This window comes from Melanostigma gelatinosum (genome assembly GCF_949748355.1).
Source record: "Melanostigma gelatinosum genome assembly, chromosome: 15".
In the NCBI taxonomy this organism is placed as follows: Eukaryota; Metazoa; Chordata; class Actinopteri; order Perciformes; family Zoarcidae; genus Melanostigma; species Melanostigma gelatinosum.
Genome location: NC_136648.1, coordinates 1,528,659 through 1,555,763, shown reverse-complemented (window position 1 = coordinate 1,555,763; position 27,105 = coordinate 1,528,659). Strand labels below are relative to the sequence as shown.

At 38.1% G+C, this 27,105-nt stretch overlaps 1 protein-coding gene across 1 annotated transcript; it reads right to left on the bottom strand.

Annotated features, from left to right (window-relative positions):
• Nucleotides 1-107: 107 nt before the first annotated feature.
• On the bottom strand, nt 108-26,366 carry oc90 (otoconin 90; the record flags this gene model as incomplete). The annotated part of the gene is made up of 12 exons (XM_079285803.1): nt 108-376; nt 16,442-16,715; nt 17,104-17,210; nt 17,470-17,644; nt 17,751-17,849; nt 19,332-19,444; nt 19,756-19,935; nt 21,910-21,996; nt 24,083-24,281; nt 24,632-24,738; nt 25,716-25,890; nt 26,282-26,366. The coding sequence occupies 12 exons, from the start codon at nt 26,364-26,366 to the stop codon at nt 136-138; spliced, it is 1,842 nt and encodes a 613-aa protein (XP_079141929.1). The 3' UTR covers nt 108-135.
• Nucleotides 26,367-27,105: the final 739 nt, after the last annotated feature.

Sequence of the window (27,105 nt, the reverse complement as noted above, 5' to 3'; positions counted from 1 at the left end):
ATTTGCTTTTTGTTCCTTTGAAGAAATCAAAGTAGACATTTGATTTTTTTTAAAGTAATTTCTTTAAATTACAACTTTATTCATCGGGAACTAAATGATCTGACAATAAAAGCCATAAAAGTAATACATTTGCTTCTAGTTTCCCTCCTCTTCTTCTTCTTCCTCTTCTTCTTCCTCTTTCACCCCGCCCTCTCCTGGTCTCTGCCCTGCACTCGGCCTGTGGTTGTGGGTTTGAACCTCGCTGTGTGTCGGATCTCTGCCCTCACTGGAGGGAGCAGGAGGAGGAGGAGGAGGAAGAGGAGGTGTGGAGCTGCCAGACGATCCAGCTGCAGGATTCTTTGAGTTCTGGTGGTCCTTCAGGTCGGCGCTTTCATCACTGCAGACAGATGTTTGTGTTTTCATGTTAAACTGAACTTCATGATTTGATTCATATTTTAATATTTTCTTTTATTTAAAACAAACTTAAAGGCACTGAGTTATAAAACACAGAAGAGTTCCACAACCAATCACAGCGTTGAGGTTCTGAACTCTTTCAGTGGATTGAAGACAGAAATAGAACCGAGAGACAAAATGTCATGAAATGAATTTAGTTCATTGAATGAGAGGAAGTACTCGGATACTAAGTAACAGTCTCACATTCAACATAAAGAGTGAAAGTACAAAAATATACATGAACAAAGTACTCATTATGCAGAATATCATCTCTTATGTAGTGATGAGTTCGTGTAATCCTCTGATTACGAGATCAAAGTACAACTGAGTCGTGCAGCGTAAAGAGAGAACTCCGTCGACTGAAACCTGATCAGTCGTCTCATCGATGAAGAGGAGGAGCTTCACTGCTTCAGTCATTAGCCGTCTTTCATTCTAACTGATGTTAAACCAGAAGCACTGAAGTAAAAAACATATTTTTATCCACAACACAAAACTCTTTATTCTCCCGACCGGCCTCAAACTTTTGCTGTTCTTTAAAGTCACTAAAGAGAAAGAACCGGAGACCTTCATCCTGATCGTCCCGTGAAGTTAAAGATGATCGTGAAACAATCTTTCACTTGGTGATACAAGCAACACATTTGGCACAAATTATCTTCAAGACCGATATCTTCAAAAAAGCCCGGTATCCACCATGAAACTATATGGCCGCCATTTTCCAAGATGGCCGCCAGCAAACGCCAATATACGCAATTTACAGATATACAGGCGAATTAGACAGCAGTTGGGACACAAAACTATACTAGAACTACAGTTAGCACACCAGTTAGTAGGAAAAAAAAAAGTGGATTTTGAGTAACAAATTGCGGCCATATTGAATTTCTCGTGTCAAAATACATGCAGCTTGATGTCTAGATCAGAGATCAGAGGTCTTCAACAGGGGGTCCGCGAAATCTTTGGTTGAGAAAAAAAAAAAGATTTTTCTTTTTCTCTAAACATGAATGTGTCCATTGTTTTAATAGTTCAGTATTGTATGAAAGACAACAGGTATCTTTATGCATGGCAGTGGCACTAATAGGCCATCACTCGTTTTTCGTTTCCACATTTATGTTTAAAATGAAAACATCAGTTTGAATAGCTTGTCTGCAGCCCACTGCTCCCCATATACAGGGATGGGTCAAATTTCATGTATGTGTATATGTGTATGACAATAAAAATGGTTTCTTCTTCTTCTTCAATTAACAGACAATATTGGTATCAGCTGACAAGGTGTGTTTATAAATGGCAGTAGCTCAGCCACCCTACTCACTGTACCTTACACATGTTCCTTACACATAAAACATGAACATATGAACCTGTGTATTTGAACAGCTTAGTACGGAATGCACAATAAAGAGGTATGTTTACACATGGCACGAGGCCCATTTAATATAAAACACAATTTTATACAATATATATCGTCGGGGGTCCTTGGCCGGAAAACCGTTGAAGACCTCTGTATTACACGACAACATACCGTATATCAAATAAGTAGATTAAAAGGAAAATCAGCTCCAAAGTCATTACAAATATTGTCATATTTTGAGGTTTGTTGAAACTTTCAATACGACCCTGCCCATGTGAAATGTGGTTATTTTACTGTATGTAAATTAGATAAAGCCATCTCAAATGACATAACATACATATATCACATGATATCTTTCCTTTGGAGGTTTGACATTTTGTACCTATGACCATTTTAAACCTCTTGACTTTACAATTTTGGAGAAAGGTAAAGTTGGCTCCAATGATGAAATCTGATTGAAAAAAAAACTTCACTTAAGAGCTTTGCTGAAGATTCCATTGGATTCATCGTAAACGTGACCGAATCTATCTCCATTAATATTTCACTGTACAAGATTGCAGCAATATGCACTTCTACTGGTTGTCTCCTGGTACATTAGAACTTTTCTTGTGACCAACTATCGTATCACATTTTATATGCCATACTATACTCATATTATTATGACCCTGTATGACATAGGCTACTATGTTATTACGTTTTATACGACACACTATCCCCTGACTTCTTTTTTATGGCATACTACACTGATTTTGTACATGACAATTCTATGATTGATTTATAACACTTGTTATGACTTAAAATGTTCATAATATAAAAAAATATTTTTTATTTTCTGTCACACAGTATGACATTTATGACTTCTCAATCACATACTATAAGATTCTTTTTTTTCTCCGACATTTTACACTGACTTTTTTCGACATGCTATACTATGACTTTTTTTTATGACTTTTTCGACATGCTATACTATGACTTTTTTCGACATGCTATACTATGACTTTTTTTTTATGACTTTTTCGACATGCTATACTATGACTTTTTTTTATGACTTTTTCGACATGCTATACTATGACTTTTTTTTTATGACTTTTTCGACATGCTATACTATGACTTTTTTTTATGACTTTTTCGACATGCTATACTATGACTTTTTTATGACTTTTTCGACATGCTATACTATGACTTTTTTATGACTTTTTCGACATGCTATACTATGACTTTTTTTTATGACTTTTTCGACATGCTATACTATGACTTTTTTTTATGACTTTTTCGACATGCTATACTATGACTTTTTTCGACATGCTATACTATGACTTTTTCGACATGCTATACTATGACTTTTTCGACATGCTATACTATGACTTTTTTTTTATGACTTTTTCGACATGCTATACTATGACTTTTTTATGACTTTTTCGACATGCTATACTATGACTTTTTTTTTATGACTTTTTCGACATGCTATACTATGACTTTTTTTTTATGACTTTTTCGACATGCTATACTATGACTTTTTTTTTATGACTTTTTCGACATGCTATACTATGACTTTTTTTTTATGACTTTTTCGACATGCTATACTATGACTTTTTTATGACTTTTTCGACATGCTATACTATGACTTTTTTATGACTTTTTCGACATGCTATACTATGACTTTTTTTTATGACTTTTTCGACATGCTATACTATGACTTTTTTTTATGACTTTTTCGACATGCTATACTATGACTTTTTTATGACTTTTTCGACATGCTATACTATGACTTTTTTTTATGACTTTTTCGACATGCTATACTATGACTTTTTTATGACTTTTTCGACATGCTATACTATGACTTTTTTATGACTTTTTCGACATGCTATACTATGACTTTTTTATGACTTTTTCGACATGCTATACTATGACTTTTTTATGACATTTTCGACATGCTATACTATGACTTTTTTATGACTTTTTCGACATGCTATACTATGACTTTTTTTTATGACTTTTTCGACATGCTATACTATGACTTTTTTTTATGACTTTTTCGACATGCTATACTATGACTTTTTTCGACATGCTATACTATGACTTTTTTTTATGACTTTTTCGACATGCTATACTATGACTTTTTTTTATGACTTTTTCGACATGCTATACTATGACTTTTTTCGACATGCTATACTATGACTTTTTTTTTATGACTTTTTCGACATGCTATACTATGACTTTTTTTTATGACTTTTTCGACATGCTATACTATGACTTTTTTTTATGACTTTTTCGACATGCTATACTATGACTTTTTTTTATGACTTTTTCGACATGCTATACTATGACTTTTTTATGACTTTTTCGACATGCTATACTATGACTTTTTTATGACTTTTTCGACATGCTATACTATGACTTTTTTCGACATGCTATACTATGACTTTTTCGACATGCTATACTATGACTTTTTTTTTATGACTTTTTCGACATGCTATACTATGACTTTTTTTTTATGACTTTTTCGACATGCTATACTATGACTTTTTTATGACTTTTTCGACATGCTATACTATGACTTTTTTTTTATGACTTTTTCGACATGCTATACTATGACTTTTTTTTTATGACTTTTTCGACATGCTATACTATGACTTTTTTTTTATGACTTTTTCGACATGCTATACTATGACTTTTTTTTTATGACTTTTTCGACATGCTATACTATGACTTTTTTATGACTTTTTCGACATGCTATACTATGACTTTTTTATGACTTTTTCGACATGCTATACTATGACTTTTTTTTATGACTTTTTCGACATGCTATACTATGACTTTTTTATGACTTTTTCGACATGCTATACTATGACTTTTTTTTATGACTTTTTCGACATGCTATACTATGACTTTTTTATGACTTTTTCGACATGCTATACTATGACTTTTTTATGACTTTTTCGACATGCTATACTATGACTTTTTTATGACTTTTTCGACATGCTATACTATGACTTTTTTATGACATTTTCGACATGCTATACTATGACTTTTTTATGACTTTTTCGACATGCTATACTATGACTTTTTTTTATGACTTTTTCGACATGCTATACTATGACTTTTTTTTATGACTTTTTCGACATGCTATACTATGACTTTTTTCGACATGCTATACTATGACTTTTTTTTATGACTTTTTCGACATGCTATACTATGACTTTTTTTTATGACTTTTTCGACATGCTATACTATGACTTTTTTTTATGACTTTTTTCGACATGCTATACTATGACTTTTTTTTTATGACTTTTTTCGACATGCTATACTATGACTTTTTTTTATGACTTTTTCGACATGCTATACTATGACTTTTTTCGACATGCTATACTATGACTTTTTTTTATGACTTTTTCGACATGCTATACTATGACTTTTTTTTATGACTTTTTTCGACATGCTATACTATGACTTTTTTTTATGACTTTTTTCGACATGCTATACTATGACTTTTTTTTTATGACTTTTCGACATGCTATACTATGACTTTTTTCGACATGCTATACTATGACTTTTTCGACATGCTATACTATGACTTTTTTCGAAATGCTATACTATGACTTTTTTTTTATGACTTTTTCGACATGCTATACTATGACTTTTTTGACATGCTATACTATGACTTTTTCGACATGCTATACTATGACTTTTTTGACATGCTATACTATGACTTTTTTCGACATGCTATACTATGACTTTTTCGACATGCTATACTATGACTTTTTCGACATGCTATACTATGACTTTTTTCGAAATGCTATACTATGACTTTTTTTTTATGACTTTTTCGACATGCTATACTATGACTTTTTTGACATGCTATACTATGACTTTTTCGACATGCTATACTATGACTTTTTTCGACATGCTATACTATGACTTTTTCGACATGCTATACTATGACTTTTTTTTATGACTTTTTCGACATGCTATACTATGACTTTTTCGACATGCTATACTATGACTTTTTCGACATGCTATACTATGACTTTTTTTTATGACTTTTTCGACATGCTATACTATGACTTTTTTTTATGACTTTTTTTTTATGACTTTTTCGACATGCTATACTATGACTTTTTCGACATGCTATACTATGACTTTTTCGACATGCTATACTATGACTTTTTTCGACATGCTATACTATGACTTTTTCGACATGCTATACTATGACTTTTTCGACATGCTATACTATGACTTTTTTTATGACTTTTTCGACATGCTATACTATGACTTTTTCGACATGCTATACTATGACTTTTTTCGACATGCTATACTATGACTTTTTCGACATGCTATACTATGACTTTTTTTATGACTTTTTCGACATGCTATACTATGACTTTTTTTTATGACTTTTTTCGACATGCTATACTATGACTTTTTTTTTATGACTTTTCGACATGCTATACTATGACTTTTTTCGACATGCTATACTATGACTTTTTCGACATGCTATACTATGACTTTTTTCGAAATGCTATACTATGACTTTTTTTTTATGACTTTTTCGACATGCTATACTATGACTTTTTTGACATGCTATACTATGACTTTTTCGACATGCTATACTATGACTTTTTTGACATGCTATACTATGACTTTTTTCGACATGCTATACTATGACTTTTTCGACATGCTATACTATGACTTTTTCGACATGCTATACTATGACTTTTTTCGAAATGCTATACTATGACTTTTTTTTTATGACTTTTTCGACATGCTATACTATGACTTTTTTGACATGCTATACTATGACTTTTTCGACATGCTATACTATGACTTTTTTCGACATGCTATACTATGACTTTTTCGACATGCTATACTATGACTTTTTTTTATGACTTTTTCGACATGCTATACTATGACTTTTTCGACATGCTATACTATGACTTTTTCGACATGCTATACTATGACTTTTTTTTATGACTTTTTCGACATGCTATACTATGACTTTTTTTTATGACTTTTTTTTTATGACTTTTTCGACATGCTATACTATGACTTTTTCGACATGCTATACTATGACTTTTTCGACATGCTATACTATGACTTTTTTCGACATGCTATACTATGACTTTTTCGACATGCTATACTATGACTTTTTCGACATGCTATACTATGACTTTTTTTATGACTTTTTCGACATGCTATACTATGACTTTTTCGACATGCTATACTATGACTTTTTTCGACATGCTATACTATGACTTTTTCGACATGCTATACTATGACTTTTTTTTATGACTTTTTCGACATGCTATACTATGACTTTTTTTTATGACTTTTTCGACATGCTATACTATGACTTTTTTTTATGACTTTTCGACATGCTATACTATGACTTTTTTCGACATGCTATACTATGACTTTTTCGACATGCTATACTATGACTTTTTTTTATGACTTTTTCGACATGCTATACTATGACTTTTTTCGACATGCTATACTATGACTTTTTTTTATGACTTTTTCGACATGCTATACTATGACTTTTTTTATGACTTTTTCGACATGCTATACTATGACTTTTTTCGACATGCTATACTATGACTTTTTTCGACATGCTATACTATGACTTTTTCGACATGCTATACTATGACTTTTTTTTATGACTTTTTCGACATGCTATACTATGACTTTTTTCGACATGCTATACTATGACTTTTTTTTATGACTTTTTCGACATGCTATACTATGACTTTTTTTATGACTTTTTCGACATGCTATACTATGACTTTTTTCGACATGCTATACTATGACTTTTTTTTATGACTTTTTCGACATGCTATACTATGACTTTTTCGACATGCTATACTATGACTTTTTTCGACATGCTATACTATGACTTTTTCGACATGCTATACTATGACTTTTTTATGACTTTTTCGACATGCTATACTATGACTTTTTTCGACATGCTATACTATGACTTTTTTCGACATGCTATACTATGACTTTTTTCGACATGCTATACTGTGACTTTTTTCGACATGCTATACTATGACTTTTTTTTATGACTTTTTCGACATGCTATACTATGACTTTTTTCGACATGCTATACTATGACTTTTTCAACATGCTATACTATGACTTTTTTTTATGACTTTTTCGACATGCTATACTATGACTTTTTTTTATGACTTTTTCGACATGCTATACTATGACTTTTTTTTATGACTTTTTCGACATGCTATACTATGACTTTTTTTTATGACTTTTTCGACATGCTATACTATGACTTTTTTTTATGACTTTTTCGACATGCTATACTATGACTTTTTTCGACATGCTATACTATGACTTTTTTTATGACTTTTTCGACATGCTATACTATGACTTTTTCGACATGCTATACTATGACTTTTTTCGACATGCTATACTATGACTTTTTCGACATGCTATACTATGACTTTTTTTTATGACTTTTTCGACATGCTATACTATGACTTTTTTCGACATGCTATACTATGACTTTTTTATGACTTTTTCGACATGCTATACTATGACTTTTTTTATGACTTTTTCGACATGCTATACTATGACTTTTTTTTATGACTTTTTCGACATGCTATACTATGACTTTTTCGACATGCTATACTATGACTTTTTTTTATGACTTTTTCGACATGCTATACTATGACTTTTTTTATGACTTTTTCGACATGCTATACTATGACTTTTTTCGACATGCTATACTATGACTTTTTCGACATGCTATACTATGACTTTTTTTTATGACTTTTTCGACATGCTATACTATGACTTTTTTTATGACTTTTTCGACATGCTATACTATGACTTTTTTCGACATGCTATACTATGACTTTTTTTTATGACTTTTTCGACATGCTATACTATGACTTTTTCGACATGCTATACTATGACTTTTTTCGACATGCTATACTATGACTTTTTCGACATGCTATACTATGACTTTTTTATGACTTTTTCGACATGCTATACTATGACTTTTTTCGACATGCTATACTATGACTTTTTTCGACATGCTATACTATGACTTTTTTCGACATGCTATACTGTGACTTTTTTCGACATGCTATACTATGACTTTTTTTTATGACTTTTTCGACATGCTATACTATGACTTTTTTCGACATGCTATACTATGACTTTTTCGACATGCTATACTATGACTTTTTCGACATGCTATACTATGACTTTTTTCGACATGCTATACTATGACTTTTTCAACATGCTATACTATGACTTTTTTTTATGACTTTTTCGACATGCTATACTATGACTTTTTTTTTATGACTTTTTCGACATGCTATACTATGACTTTTTTTTATGACTTTTTCGACATGCTATACTATGACTTTTTTTTATGACTTTTTCGACATGCTATACTATGACTTTTTTTTTATGACTTTTTTCGACATGCTATACTATGACTTTTTTCGACATGCTATACTATGACTTTTTTTTTATGACTTTTTCGACATGCTATACTATGACTTTTTTCGACATGCTATACTATGACTTTTTTTTATGACTTTTTCGACATGCTATACTATGACTTTTTTTTATGACTTTTTCGACATGCTATACTATGACTTTTTTCGACATGCTATACTATGACTTTTTCGACATGCTATACTATGACTTTTTTCGACATGCTATACTATGACTTTTTCGACATGCTATACTATGACTTTTTTGACATGCTATACTATGACTTTTTCGACATGCTATACTATGACTTTTTCGACATGCTATACTATGACTTTTTTTTATGACTTTTTCGACATGCTATACTATGACTTTTTTTTATGACTTTTTCGACATGCTATACTATGACTTTTTTTTTATGACTTTTTCGACATGCTATACTATGACTTTTTCGACATGCTATACTATGACTTTTTTTTATGACTTTTTCGACATGCTATACTATGACTTTTTTCGACATGCTATACTATGACTTTTTTTTATGACTTTTTCGACATGCTATACTATGACTTTTTCGACATGCTATACTATGACTTTTTTTTATGACTTTTTCGACATGCTATACTATGACTTTTTCGACATGCTATACTATGACTTTTTTCGACATGCTATACTATGACTTTTTCGACATGCTATACTATGACTTTCGACATGCTATACTATGACTTTTTTATGACTTTTTCGACATGCTATACTATGACTTTTTTCGACATGCTATACTATGACTTTTTTCGACATGCTATACTGTGACTTTTTTCGACATGCTATACTATGACTTTTTTTTATGACTTTTTTCGACATGCTATACTATGACTTTCGACATGCTATACTATGACTTTTTTCGACATGCTATACTATGACTTTTTTCGACATGCTATACTGTGACTTTTTTCGACATGCTATACTATGACTTTTTTTATGACTTTTTCGACATGCTATACTATGACTTTTTTCGACATGCTATACTATGACTTTTTTTTATGACTTTTTCGACATGCTATACTATGACTTTTTTTTAATGACTTTTTCGACATGCTATACTATGACTTTTTTTATGACTTTTTCGACATGCTATACTATGACTTTTTTTTTATGACTTTTTCGACATGCTATACTATGACTTTTTTTTTATGACTTTTTTCGACATGCTATACTATGACTTTTTTTTATGACTTTTTCGACATGCTATACTATGACTTTTTTTTATGACTTTTTCGACATGCTATACTATGACTTTTTTCGACATGCTATACTATGACTTTTTCGACATGCTATACTATGACTTTTTTGACATGCTATACTATGACTTTTTCGACATGCTATACTATGACTTTTTTCGACATGCTATACTATGACTTTTCGACATGCTATACTATGACTTTTCTTTATGACTTTTTCGACATGCTATACTATGACTTTTTTTTATGACTTTTTCGACATGCTATACTATGACTTTTTTTTATGACTTTTTCGACATGCTATACTATGACTTTTTCGACATGCTATACTATGACTTTTTTTTATGACTTTTTCGACATGCTATACTATGACTTTTTCGACATGCTATACTATGACTTTTTTTTATGACTTTTTCGACATGCTATACTATGACTTTTTTTGACATGCTATACTATGACTTTTTTCGACATGCTATACTATGACTTTTTCGACATGCTATACTATGACTTTTTTTGACATGCTATACTATGACCCTTTTTGTGACTTTTTCGACATGCTATACTATGACTTTTTTTGACATGCTATACTATGACTTTTTTTTATGACTTTTTCGACATGCTATACTATGACTTTTTCGACATGCTATACTATGACTTTTTCGACATGCTATACTATGACTTTTTTCGACATGCTATACTATGACTTTTTCGACATGCTATACTATGACTTTTTTATGACTTTTTCGACATGCTATACTATGACTTTTTTCGACATGCTATACTATGACTTTTTTCGACATGCTATACTATGACTTTTTTCGACATGCTATACTGTGACTTTTTTCGACATGCTATACTATGACTTTTTTTTATGACTTTTTCGACATGCTATACTATGACTTTTTTCGACATGCTATACTATGACTTTTTCGACATGCTATACTATGACTTTTTTTTATGACTTTTTCGACATGCTATACTATGACTTTTTTTTTATGACTTTTTCGACATGCTATACTATGACTTTTTTTTATGACTTTTTCGACATGCTATACTATGACTTTTTTTTATGACTTTTTCGACATGCTATACTATGACTTTTTTTTATGACTTTTTTCGACATGCTATACTATGACTTTTTTCGACATGCTATACTATGACTTTTTTTTTATGACTTTTTCGACATGCTATACTATGACTTTTTTCGACATGCTATACTATGACTTTTTTTTATGACTTTTTCGACATGCTATACTATGACTTTTTTTTATGACTTTTTCGACATGCTATACTATGACTTTTTTCGACATGCTATACTATGACTTTTTCGACATGCTATACTATGACTTTTTTCGACATGCTATACTATGACTTTTTCGACATGCTATACTATGACTTTTTTGACATGCTATACTATGACTTTTTCGACATGCTATACTATGACTTTTTCGACATGCTATACTATGACTTTTTTTTATGACTTTTTCGACATGCTATACTATGACTTTTTTTTATGACTTTTTCGACATGCTATACTATGACTTTATTTTATGACTTTTTCGACATGCTATACTATGACTTTTTTTTATGACTTTTTCGACATGCTATACTATGACTTTTTCGACATGCTATACTATGACTTTTTTTTATGACTTTTTCGACATGCTATACTATGACTTTTTTCGACATGCTATACTATGACTTTTTTTTATGACTTTTTCGACATGCTATACTATGACTTTTTCGACATGCTATACTATGACTTTTTTTTATGACTTTTTCGACATGCTATACTATGACTTTTTCGACATGCTATACTATGACTTTTTTCGACATGCTATACTATGACTTTTTCGACATGCTATACTATGACTTTCGACATGCTATACTATGACTTTTTTATGACTTTTTCGACATGCTATACTATGACTTTTTTCGACATGCTATACTATGACTTTTTCGACATGCTATACTATGACTTTTTTCGACATGCTATACTGTGACTTTTTTCGACATGCTATACTATGACTTTTTTTTATGACTTTTTTCGACATGCTATACTATGACTTTCGACATGCTATACTATGACTTTTTTCGACATGCTATACTATGACTTTTTTCGACATGCTATACTGTGACTTTTTTCGACATGCTATACTATGACTTTTTTTTATGACTTTTTCGACATGCTATACTATGACTTTTTTCGACATGCTATACTATGACTTTTTTTTATGACTTTTTCGACATGCTATACTATGACTTTTTTTTAATGACTTTTTCGACATGCTATACTATGACTTTTTTTATGACTTTTTCGACATGCTATACTATGACTTTTTTTTTATGACTTTTTCGACATGCTATACTATGACTTTTTTTTAATGACTTTTTTCGACATGCTATACTATGACTTTTTTTTATGACTTTTTCGACATGCTATACTATGACTTTTTTTTATGACTTTTTCGACATGCTATACTATGACTTTTTTCGACATGCTATACTATGACTTTTTCGACATGCTATACTATGACTTTTTTGACATGCTATACTATGACTTTTTCGACATGCTATACTATGACTTTTTTCGACATGCTATACTATGACTTTTCGACATGCTATACTATGACTTTTCTTTATGACTTTTTCGACATGCTATACTATGACTTTTTTTTATGACTTTTTCGACATGCTATACTATGACTTTTTTTTATGACTTTTTCGACATGCTATACTATGACTTTTTCGACATGCTATACTATGACTTTTTTTTATGACTTTTTCGACATGCTATACTATGACTTTTTCGACATGCTATACTATGACTTTTTTTTATGACTTTTTCGACATGCTATACTATGACTTTTTTTGACATGCTATACTATGACTTTTTTCGACATGCTATACTATGACTTTTTCGACATGCTATACTATGACTTTTTTTGACATGCTATACTATGACCCTTTTTGTGACTTTTTCGACATGCTATACTATGACTTTTTTTGACATGCTATACTATGACCCTTTTTGTGACTTTTTCGACATGCTATACTATGACTTTTTTCGACATGCTATACTATGACTTTTTCGACATGCTATACTATGACTTTTTTCGACATGCTATACTATGACTTTTTCGACATGCTATACTATGACTTTTTTTGACATGCTATACTATGACTTTTTTCGACATGCTATACTATGACTTTTTTCGACATGCTATACTATGACTTTTTCGACATGCTATACTATGACTTTTTCGACATGCTATACTATGACTTTTTCGACATGCTATACTATGACTTTTTTTTATGACTTTTTCGACATGCTATACTATGACTTTTTCGACATGCTATACTATGACTTTTTTTATGACTTTTTCGACATGCTATACTATGACTTTTTTTTATGACTTTTTCGACATGCTATACTATGACTTTTTTTTATGACTTTTTCGACATGCTATACTATGACTTTTTTTTATGACTTTTTCGACATGCTATACTATGACTTTTTTTTATGACTTTTTCGACATGCTATACTATGACTTTTTTTTATGACTTTTTCGACATGCTATACTATGACTTTTTTCGACATGCTATACTATGACTTTTTCAACATGCTATACTATGACTTTTTTTTATGACTTTTTCGACATGCTATACTATGACTTTTTTTTATGACTTTTTCGACATGCTATACTATGACTTTTTCGACATGCTATACTATGACTTTTTTTTATGACTTTTTCGACATGCTATACTATGACTTTTTTCGACATGCTATACTATGACTTTTTCGACATGCTATACTATGACTTTTTTTTATGACTTTTTCGACATGCTATACTATGACTTTTTTCGACATGCTATACTATGACTTTTTCGACATGCTATACTATGACTTTTTTCGACATGCTATACTATGACTTTTTCGACATGCTATACTATGACTTTTTTTATGACTTTTTCGACATGCTATACTATGACCCTTTTTGTGACTTTTTCGACATGCTATACTATGACTTTTTTCGACATGCTATACTATGACTTTTTCGACATGCTATACTATGACTTTTTTCGACATGCTATACTATGACTTTTTCGACATGCTATACTATGACTTTTTTTGACATGCTATACTATGACTTTTTTCGACATGCTATACTATGACTTTTTTCGACATGCTATACTATGACTTTTTCGACATGCTATACTATGACTTTTTCGACATGCTATACTATGACTTTTTCGACATGCTATACTATGACTTTTTTTTATGACTTTTTCGACATGCTATACTATGACTTTTTCGACATGCTATACTATGACTTTTTTTTATGACTTTTTCGACATGCTATACTATGACTTTTTTTTATGACTTTTTCGACATGCTATACTATGACTTTTTTTTATGACTTTTTCGACATGCTATACTATGACTTTTTTTTATGACTTTTTCGACATGCTATACTATGACTTTTTTTTATGACTTTTTCGACATGCTATACTATGACTTTTTTTTATGACTTTTTCGACATGCTATACTATGACTTTTTTCGACATGCTATACTATGACTTTTTCAACATGCTATACTATGACTTTTTTTTATGACTTTTTCGACATGCTATACTATGACTTTTTTTTATGACTTTTTCGACATGCTATACTATGACTTTTTCGACATGCTATACTATGACTTTTTTTTATGACTTTTTCGACATGCTATACTATGACTTTTTTCGACATGCTATACTATGACTTTTTCGACATGCTATACTATGACTTTTTTTTATGACTTTTTCGACATGCTATACTATGACTTTTTTCGACATGCTATACTATGACTTTTTCGACATGCTATACTATGACTTTTTTCGACATGCTATACTATGACTTTTTCGACATGCTATACTATGACTTTTTTTTATGACTTTTTCGACATGCTATACTATGACTTTTTCGACATGCTATACTATGACTTTTTTTTATGACTTTTTCGACATGCTATACTATGACTTTTTCGACATGCTATACTATGACTTTTTTTTATGACTTTTTCGACATGCTATACTATGACTTTTTCGACATGCTATACTATGACTTTTTTCGACATGCTATACTATGACTTTTTCGACATGCTATACTATGACTTTCGACATGCTATACTATGACTTTTTTATGACTTTTTCGACATGCTATACTATGACTTTTTTATGACTTTTTCGACATGCTATACTATGACTTTCGACATGCTATACTATGACTTTCGACATGCTATACTATGACTTTTTTATGACTTTTTTCGACATGCTATACTATGACTTTTTTATGACTTTTTTCGACATGCTATACTATGACTTTCGACATGCTATACTATGACTTTCGACATGCTATACTATGACTTTTTTATGACTTTTTCGACATGCTATACTATGACTTTTTTCGACATGCTATACTATGACTTTTTTCGACATGCTATACTATGACTTTTTCATGACTTTTTCGACATGCTATACTATGACTTTTTTCGACATGCTATACTATGACTTTTTTCGACATGCTATACTATGACTTTTTTCGACATGCTATACTATGACTTTTTTCGACATGCTATACTATGACTTTTTTCGACATGCTATACTATGACTTTTTTCGACATGTTATACTATGACTTTTTTATGACTTTTTCGATGTGCTATAAACTATCCAGCCATTCAATTTCTACACTGAAAACCTATTCACATTTTCAGTGGCGGCCATCTTGAAAAATCTTGGATTTTCAGGTGGATACCGGGCTTTTGTGAAAGAGTAGTTCCTTGGCATTATTCATGCCAAATGTGGTGCTTGTATCAGCAAGTGAAAGATTGTGATGGAATAATGACTTCATCTGCCGCACTAGAGCGGGTCTGTGGGATCACATGACGTGTATTTTTATAAAATCGAGTGTGATTTAACTCCTCTCACCTGTCGTGGACTTGGAGAGGAGGAGGTGCGTTAGTGTGCGTCTGCTCCTCCCCCACGTTCACGTCAGAGTTTCCTCCCTGCGCCTCCTCGCTCTCCTCGCTGGACTGAGGGGAAAGCTGTGGTTTGGGGGGCCGGCTGGCCCGGCGGCAGGGGGGGGCGGGGCCGCGGCACTGCTGCTGCTGCAGGCTGTGGTTGAAGTGGGACGCTGCCATACACTCCGCCGTGGCTTTGTCACACACACACTGCAGCTTATCGCACACAGTGACGCCCTGACCTGGTAGACGAGGGGTTAACGATTAGATCAGTGGTGACATGACTGCATGTTAGTACGACGGCACGTTATTATATTATGACACCATATTAACGAAAAGAGATTATAAAGTCGTACATTTACGAGAAAAGCTATAAATAATAAGTTCCTGAGAGAATAGTCATACATTGACCAACAAAACTACACATTTAAGAGAAAAAACTATGAATAATATGACATTTTCTGAGATTATAAAGTGATAAATTCACTAGAAAGCCTGGACCTCCTGCTGACGTCTGCAGGTCGAGCTGCTTCTGGAGTTACAGACGATAAACAGGAGACGCGGAGAACGGGTTCTCCTCACTGCGTTCCTGCGGTGTAACAGACACCAGCTGACCCCCCGTGTACTCACACCGTGGTTTCCCGCTCTCGCAGGAGACGTGAGCGCTGAGCTTCCTGTCCGAGCGGCAGCCCATGGAGCCGATCTGCTTCAGGCAGCACTGGTGGAAGAAGCAGCACCTGATGGAGAGCAGGGTTCCTCGTCAGCCTCAGTGTGCACAAACCACAAACCTCTAAGAATACTTCTATATATTAAATTAGACTGCGTCTGTCACAGAAAGAACAACTTTTAAATGTTTTATGTGAAAGTGAAAAGCATGAACACGTTTGTCAGACCTTGACTGATATGTGTTTGTGTGTCTTAGACCTCATCCATCAAACCCTTCTTTCCCTTTTGGTAGCAGAAGCTAGCCTGCACCGCGTCACCACTCCCGCTGACCTGTCCAGCTGGTCCTGGGGTCGACCCCCGCCCTCCTGTCCGCAGTAGCAGCCGTACATCTGGTACTCGTGCGGGCATCGACCCGTCAGGCAGCGGAGCATCTCCCCCAGAGCCGGCATCTCCCGCCGGGCTCGCCCGTCGCTGCCGTACAGGGTGAAGGAGCGACTGCACTCTTCTGGAGGAAACACAGGTTTCACACATTCAAACTCCTCAAGAGACGCAAAACGGCATTCAGACGCCTTCAAGACGAGCTTAAAGCTGAAGAGATGCCAGTGTCTGACCTGTGCCGTCTGGATGAACGTGTATGTCGCTCAAGCCGACAGACTCCAGCAGCGACCAGGCGAAGAACGGCACCGACCTCTTCTGAGCCGCTCCCCAGTCTGCCAACGGACAGACGACACGTTCAGAGATCCAGTCAACATCGGGTTAAAGGAACAGCTGCTCGCATCAACCCTCTTACCAAGAGAGTTCACAGAACAGCTGCTCGCATCAACCCTCTTACCAAGAGAATTCACAGGAACAGCTGCTCGCATCAACCCTCTTACCAAGAGAATTCACAGAACAACGTGTGGACACTCGGTCATGCTGCGCTCGTGTAAACAGCAGCGGTCGACTGAATTAGGTTTCACTTTTGTTTACGTGTTGACAGACGCATTGATCAAATATTGGCTTTTGACTCGTACATATTGTTTTAACAGCAACACTTCGAGCATCCTTCAGGTCAGCACAGCGGACAGTCTCTCCCCCTGAACGTTCCACACCGGGCCTCTAAAGAACACGTGTGCTGTTCTGACGGACATCAACACTGGACGTCTGCAGGGACGGGATGGTGTCAGACAGAAACTCAGACCTGTTAGATGCTGCCGGTGTGCTCGTCGAAGCCTCGGGCTCTTATTGTGAAGGAGCTGCGAGAGAGAGAGGTGCCGGGCTGGTGGAACCTGAAGGCTCTTCAGGAAGCGGTTTGAGGGTAAAAGCAGCCTCGAGACCTCTCAGCTCCTGAGTGACGGTGAAGTGAGCGCTGTGTTTAGAATACTTTCACCTCTTCACACGGACCTCTGTGGGGCCGTTCTGTCTGCTCTCTGCAGACTCAGAGATGAAGCCTCTCAGGAGCAGCTGGACCAGCGTCGGCTCCAGTAGCTCGCGTGTGCTATTGTGTGACGTTAGAGTTTTAAAGTTTAGATTCACTGAAGGGAAACAGACTCCGACACCAGCTCGATGAGGAGGAGGTGAGTGCGTCCTGCAGAAGGCGGAGACTCCAGTAGCGCTGGTCAGGTCACAGTGTGAAGGCTGGTTGAACCGTCGATGAGTCTCTGAAGACCTGAGCTCTGTGCTGGAGGACGTACGAACCTCCTCACTCAGGGAGAGCCTCGAGCACGGTGTCTGTCTTTAGATTCTCCAGCACTCAGCTGGTTTAGCTGCTGTTGCTCTGAACATCCAGTTCACTGGTCTCTGTTGGGAAGATGTGCGTTCACTGTTAACGTCCATGATGTGCTGATCACTCTTCAGTCATCACCTCCTCTAACGTCTGCGCCCCTTTTCAATATCATTGACTTCATTGAACGCGTGAGAGAAACCGGCTTCATTTATTCATTTCATTTAGATTTCACTGAACCTGACGAAGCGAAGACGCCGAACGGGGGAAGAGACCCGACGGCGTCCTGCAGGATTAGAAGAAAAGAGGTGAGAAAGACACACAGCGTGTATTTGTTTGTGGATTTAAAGTGCGAACCATCTGCGTCTTTCTCCTGCGAACTGTCTGCCAGCTCCTCCTCTTCCTCCTCCTCCTCCTCCTCCTCCTCCTCCTCACGAGGAGCTTCCTCTGCTGTTTCAGACTTTGCGTGCGGCTCCTCTTCAGATCCGACCTCGGCCGTCGCTGTGGTGCGGGGGGAGGCGCTGACCTCTGACCTCGGTGTCTCCTGAGAGACGCTTCTCGTTGACGTCCACGAGGAGGATGTGGACTGTTGAGCTTCCTGTCCTGAAGCAGGAAGGCCAGAGATCAATGAAAATCACTGGTTATTAAATATCGCGGATGGACATTAGTTTGTATTTTCTGTTGCAGAATTTCTCAACATTTCTGCTTTATTTGGATGTAAATGTGACTTCTGGCTCAAGAGGATCAATGTTGAGCCAAATGGAATGAAAAAGATCGAAGCTGAACTCTCTGCATGAGTAGATGAGCGTTCGAGCCACACGAGCACATGATGGACTCGTGCAGATTAAAGTGATTCTGCAACAGATGCAAAGACTCGTGCGCCGCGTTAACTCATGTATGAAGAGCTTCCTCACCTCGGCTCAGCGGACGCAGAGGACCGGCGGCGGGCGTGGGCGGCCTCGCGTCTTCCTCCCGTGAAGCGGGAGTCGCGGGGGAGACGGCGGCGGTTCTCCCTGGGCTGGTTCCTGGTGGTGAGCTCGGTGTTGAGAGTCTTCTGGTCTCCCTGGACCTCACTGTGGGGCCGGAGGAAGAGGCTGTAATCACACACAGTACTGGTGAGATCCTGAAACACACTTTGATACCAGACGACACGAAGCCGTCACAGGAACAAACCAGCGGCCCTTCAGCAGCAGACGCCGCTCTCTCCTCCCTCTCTCTCCTCCTCCTTCTCCTCCCTCTCCTCCTCCTCCTCCCTCCCTCCCTCCCTCCCTCCCTCTCTCTCCTCCTCCTCCTCCTCCTCCTCCCTCTCCTCCTTCCCTCTCCTCCTTCTCCTCCCTCTCTCTCTCTCCTCCTCCTCCTCCCTCTCCTCCTTCCCTCTCCTCCTTCTCCTCCCTCTCTCTCTCTCCTCCCTCTCCTCCTTCTCCTCCCTCTCTCTCTCTCCTCCTCCTCCTCCCTCTCCTCCTTCTCCCTCTCTCCTCCCTCTCCTCCTCCTCCTTCTCCTCCTCCTCCTCCTCCTCCCTCTCCTCCTTCTCCCTCTCTCCTCCCTCTCCTCCTTCTCCTCCTCCTCCTCCTCCTCCTCCTCCTCCTTCCCTCTCCTCCTTCTCCTCCCTCTCTCTCTCTCCTCCTCCTCCCTCTCCTCCTTCCCTCTCCTCCTTCTCCTCCCTCTCTCTCTCTCCTCCCTCTCCTCCTTCTCCTCCCTCTCTCTCCTCCTCCTCCTCCCTCTCCTCCTTCTCCCTCTCTCCTCCCTCTCCTCCTCCTCCTTCTCCTCCTCCTCCTCCTCCTTCCCTCTCCTCCTTCTCCTGCCTCTCTCTCTCTCCTCCCTCTCCTCCTTCCTCCCTCTCCTCCTTCAGACAATAAGACATGGAGACATTAAGACAATAAGACACGGAGACATGAAGACACGGAGACAATAAGACACGGAGACATGAAGACACGGAGACATGAAGACACGGAGACAATAAGACATGAAGACATGGAGACATGAAGACAATAAGACATGGAGACATGGAGACATGAAGACAATAAGACATGGAGACATGAAGACAATAAGACACGGAGACAATAAGACATGAAGACATGGAGACATGAAGACAATAAGACATGGAGACATCCCACTTGATTGAATCAGACGTTAGAACAATACCTCGGGCTCCTCTCAGCCTCGCTGTGTAATTACACTGAGAGGAAAATAAGCACTTTAAACAGTTACATGTTCTTTACTGCACAGCAGGGACACGTTCATCTCATTATGCTGAGAGTGTCTGTGTGTGTGTGTCTGAGTGTGTGTCTCTGTGTGTGTGTATGTGTCTCTGTGTGTGTGTGTCTCTGTGTGTGTGTGAGTGTGTGTGTGTGTGTCTCTGTGTGTGTGTGTCTCTGTGTGTGTGTGTGTCTCTGTGTGTGTGTGTCTCTGTGTGTGTGTGAGTGTGTGTGTGTGTGTCTCTGTGTGTGTGTGTCTCTGTGTGTGTGTATGTGTCTCTGTGTGTGTGTGTCTCTGTGTGTGTGTGTATGTGTCTCTGTGTCTCTGTGTGTGTGTGTGTGAGTGTGTGTGTGTGTGTCTCTGTGTGTGTGTGTCTCTGTGTGTGTGTGTCTCTGTGTGTGTGTGTATGTGTCTCTGTGTCTCTGTGTGTGTGTGAGTGTGTGTGTGTGAGTGTGTGTGTGTGTCTCTGTGTGTGTGTGTGTACTAACTGACATGAATCTGAATGAAGTCACTCATAAACCTCTGGTCTGAATCTCTGACTTGAAGAACACGTCTGTTGCTTTTCTTTTTACTAGAAACAGAAGCAGAAGCGGAGCCGCCGGCATCAGAAGCTCTGCTGCTGCGAGTGGATGAAATCTGCAGCGACCAGCGTTCATATGAAATGAGCGAGTGTTTGTGTCAGCGCTGCACACGAGGGAACAGACCGCCGGCTTCACAGAGGGATCCGCGTACTGTAGCGGCCTCGTATGTTCGCTCTGATCTCGACTTGAAGACTCGTTTGTTTTAACGGGACGAACTGTAAACGGCTGGAACGACATGTTGCATCGTCTCACAAGTCAACTGAAAGGTGTGCGTGATGTCGGGAACGGACCCGTCTGAGAGGCTGGTGAGCGCTGCGCTGGCGGTGTGGAGCTCCCCGTCCCCTCGTTGGACTGCTCTGCTGGCAGCACATCTGTGACTGAGGAGGCAGAAGAGCGTTAAAGAGGATCAGAGTTTCATATATTTATGAGTTGAAGTCGACAAAGTGAGCCAGCATGTCAACACGTTTGTTCTTAATTGAGTTTTTACATCATTTCTAATCTCTAATGGAGGCTCGTGTTGAGTCTCAGATATGAATACAGAACATAAGAAGCATTTCACATCCTCTCTATCTTCACCTGATCTCCATCTCTGTCACACTGTGAAGAAAGAAATCCTCAGAAGACTGAAATCAAACTGAATCATTTAGAAATTGTAAGACTCGCCATGCTCATCTGAAGCTTCCTGCTCCCCTTCACCTTCATCTTCATCTTCATCTTCATCAGATGATCTTATTTTCTCAGACGGACTGATTTGCGGTTTTGCTGTCAGCGATGACGTGACGATGACTGAGCATCAGAGAAATGAGATCAAATGAATAATAACTCACAATAAATGTCAGATATCCAGCATATCAGCGTTAAGCTCCATTCAAACATGAAGATACATTTAAGATGTACAAAGTAACTTCAGTCCCATTAACATCTTCCTAAAGGGCTTCTTAGTGTGTGTTATTATTTATTTATTTATTTATTTATTTATTTATTTATATATATATATATATATATGTATGTTACAGGATTCTTCACAATGATTTTGTTATTTTTAGTTTGTTTCTGTTTTGTAATGTTGAATGTAAAACAAAAAGCAGAAATCTAAAGAAGTAAAGTACAAGTTCAGGTTTAACCACCTTCCTCAGAGGACTCCTCCAGACCAGCAGGCGTCGTCTCTCTGGGAGTTGTAGTCCTAAGAGCAGTCGTAGTCCGATTGGAAGTCGCTGGCGTTGAAGTCGGGTCACTCGGCTCCGATTCCGCTTCGCTCAGCGTTTCTCTGTCGAGGACGAAGAGAACTGAATCTGCATCAGAGAAAGGGTTGAATGAGTGCGTGTACGAGTTTCAAGATTCTGTCTCATATTATTGTTATTCGTCCAGAAGTGCGGTGGGATTACAGGTGGGGCGCAGGGGGAATGCAGAATTTTTGTATTTAAAATTAGTTTTTTTAATAAATCCATGGCGCAATGCCTGTACTTTCGTGTACATGTTTACGTTACGCCGTTAACAGGTTGCACATGCGTGACGGCCATGATCCTTGGCGACTCACGTGTGTGGCTTCGTGTTCCAAATGAAGAGACATTTGGCGGGAAGAGAAAAGCAACCGCAAGCGATGCATCCGAGACGAACAGCGAGCAGCAAGAAGAAGATGTGACGACGCTCTGGCTCTGCTTCACAGTGAACGCGGGAGATGAGCAGAGACCCGTCTGTGCTGTATGTCTGAACGAGCTGCAGATAGTAGGAAACTTCTTTTGTTTAGTTGTTCACAGGTTGCACTTTATTGTTATCTTGAAAAGATGTTTAGTGCAAAACAGGTTAATTGCAGCCAATTGCAATCAGCTACTTTTTGCCAATTTGTAGTTATTTGTTGCAGATAGAACGTTATTTGCATTGTTCTGACAAAGTGATTGCACATTTTATTTGTTTTTGTCTGATGGAGCGATCTCTTTACGTCAGTGATTGCAATGTTCTTTATTCTATTGTTTGAAAAAGCACAGACGGAGGAGTCACTAAATCAATAAAAATTCAACACAAACCATTTTGTTACAATGTCATTGGGGCGGTGGGGCGTGAACATTTGTCTTCCTCCAAAGTGGGGCCACAGAAAACGTTTGAGAACCTCTGGGTCAGAACATCTGGAGACGAGTGGTTGTGTCGTGGGATTAGAAAGCGTCTGTATTTATTGTACATGTAGAATAAAATGTTTTTGAGGAATATCACAAGTTTTAAGCTTTGTTTTGGCTGCTTTTTCTGACGGAAGCATTTGTCACCTTTGACATGTTCAAAGACCGTCGGAAAGAGAAAGATCTGAAGATAACGACGTGTTTTACAGCTTCTGGCCGGGATGACCGGTGTCGCGTGGGCGACTCTTTAAAGACAACATGCTTTCTAATCTCGCCGGCAGGGTTTGGGGTTCAGAGGACTAATATTTTCTGAAAGCAAAAACATGAATATGAAATATTAGCTTAGCTTTACCTGCACTGTTGAAAGTGCACAGTGCAGTGTGTTCGGTGTGCAGGTGAATCTCCTGTGACGTAGTTACCCGTCTGGTTTGAGGCGGCGCAGGACGACTCGGAGAGGCCTCTCAGTGTCGAGTTATACGAGCTGCGGGTCATGCAGTCGATGGCGGCCCGGTCACATCCACAGAGACTCTGCTGGCACCGACCACCAGCACCTCAGAGATCAAGAACATCAAGAACGTTCTTCATGTCCTCAAAGACTTCTGTCGTCTCACAAAGACACGAGCAGGTCTTACTTCTAGGACACAGTTCAGGTAGAATGAAGGAAACTCAAAGCCTTTAAAACTCGACAAACTAATGCGTGACGTCACGGCGACGACGACGTCCACTTTGTAAAAAACAGAATTTGTTCTAAAAAACAAAGGTGTGGTCTTAAGGCGGTTCGTGGACTATTTCTTGGCCCTGAGTCTTTGTCTCCAGACACCAGCTGATACATTTCCTGTACAAACACAAGAAAGCTCATCAGCGTGTTTCCCATCATGTCCCTTTGAAGCGGAAGTCTCACCACAGCTGCTGTTTGCAGCCGAGCAGGTGAAGTTGCTGGGAAGAGGCGGCAGCGTCGGCCTGCAGGGGGCAGCGTTCTGATAACACGCCCGGTGAGTCTCACAGCAGCTGCAGCAAGAAGAAAGGAGACGGACTCGTGAAGTTAGAGGTCTAAAGACAGAAGGACGTCCTTCACCTTCACCGTCGGGACGTTCAATCAGTGTCGAGGAATTCTTGTCGGTTGTGACCATGTGTGTCCTTTTAAACTGATCCAGTATTCACAAGAAGGACAAAGAAAAGCCCAAAAAAAGTATTTCATTTCGCAGAAATATGATTTTTGTTCTTCCAATCCTCTAATTTATCTGGAATATTTCAAAATTTAGCAAATGTTTTGACACGGAAGCCGTCTTCAGGGTGATCTGGGGACCACGTCTTTACTTTGTGAACTCCTGGTGGTCCCTTGAGGACTGCGGGGGCCCGGTCCCAGTGTCCCCCCTTCAGGCCTGAAACCCTGAACCCTCAGACTCATGTGTTCATGTGGTCATGTGTTCATAAAGGGCTCAACATATCTGCGAGTGTCCGAGTGTGGAGGTCGGGGTCGGGCATTGGTCCACAGAGACAACTCGCCTCATTGGACGAATGAAAGACCTGATGGTGGGTTTGTTTATCAGAACCAATCAGACGCTGCTCACAGCCGTGTTCCCCATGAAGCCTGTGAGGGTTCCTTCAGTCACACAGAGAGACATGTTGAGCCCTTTACTCAACCCGCTCCGGAATTACACATTTCTGCAGACTTTGCCGACAATTACCCACAATTCATAGTGTTGTGATGTGAAACATGGGGGTGAATACTAAATGTGCACAGAAACATTGAAGGTTAAAGACGGAACATAAGAGGAATGTAGAAAGAGAGTAGTTATTACACAGCTGCTTTATTCATCAACCGTTTGTTAGTGAAGACGATTTGACAAAAACACGTCAACAGATCACCTGACAAACAGCTGAGACATTCATATCGACACCATTTCAGCCTCTCACACTGAAACCATCGACCAGGTGAAGTCAGTTCGGGTTTAAGGCTCTATGGGGGGGGGGGGGGGGCTCACCTGTCCAGAGGATCCACGGGGTTTCCAGAGGCCACGTATCTGCAGGAGCAGCCGTAGTCTTCCAGGTCGCGTGGACAAAGGCCCGTCGCACAGCGGAGCTTCACAGCAAACGTCAGCAGCGAGGGGACGCTGTCGAAGAGCGAGTGGAGCCAAGTGAAGCGCAGGCCGAGACAATCTGCACGAGGAGACAGGAAACAGGAAGAGACACCGCGGAGGACGTGACAACACCAACAACACCAACAGTCAGGTTGAGGCAACAACACCAACAGGCAGGTTTAAGCAACTAAACCACTGGAATAAAACATGGTGTCTTCTGGTTGGAGGTCCTGTTTGTTGGTCCATGTCGTGTTTTAAAGAGCGTCAGCTTAACAAACTATTCAGATATCGACTGACGGCCGGTCTGGATATTTTTAGCTGCATATGACAGCGAACACACTGAAGCCCCATCAGCACTCTGACCTTTCTTTCTCATAAGATCTGATCTTTTTGAACTCCGTGAACCAGCAGCTTCATTGGCTGATATGAAGCAGCATCTCTCGTGTGTCATGTTGATGTTTCATCCTCACCGGTCATGTGATCTGTGTTCTGGTCGCCGGCCTCTGGGTCCCGGCAGGAGATGGAGCTGGCAGAAAGTGCTGAAAGAGGAGTCATTATTAAAATATTTGAATAACATTGAACGCAAAACACAGCCAGTCTCTGCTTTATGTTCATGTACACAACGCTAATATTGAGCTCGCTGTTCCACTTTCCTCTGCTAAAAGTATGTTGTTTACTCTAAATATGATGTCGGTGAGGTTTCCTGTCCATGTTTTGAAATATGTAACAAATGAATCTCAGTCCAGATGTGACTGTTTAAGGGAGCGGAGAAAGGAACTCACCGTTTGGAGCAGCAGACAGAATGAAGATCCACATCAGAAACATGATGGTACCTGCGTTCAGAGGGAGAAGTGTTCAATCATCAACTGCTCAATCAGGTGCAGAAGCCTCAGAGCTGCCATTAGAATGAGAGAAAGACACAAATGTGCTCTGAGCCGCATCACTGCAAAGCGTCAACGTGTTGCAGTTGTTTGATAGTAAAATATTTGCTGGACAGCTTGTCCAAAAATTATAAAAAATAAGTACATCATTGAGCCACAGTTCTTATCATGAACACTAGTTTATTCTGACTCAATCCCCCCGAAGCACACAATGTGGATTAATCCGCCGCCGAAAATAGTCCTGCAATAAATGCTCCATTTGCGTTTGTTTGATTGAAACCGATGCGACCAGCTGTTCGAGGAAATGACTCGTTCTTTAAAATAATGCACGAGGTGTCTTTTAAAGATGTACATCTTCAGGCTGAACCAATGGGCTCGGAGCTGAGAGACAGACAGGAAGTCAGAACGTGTAA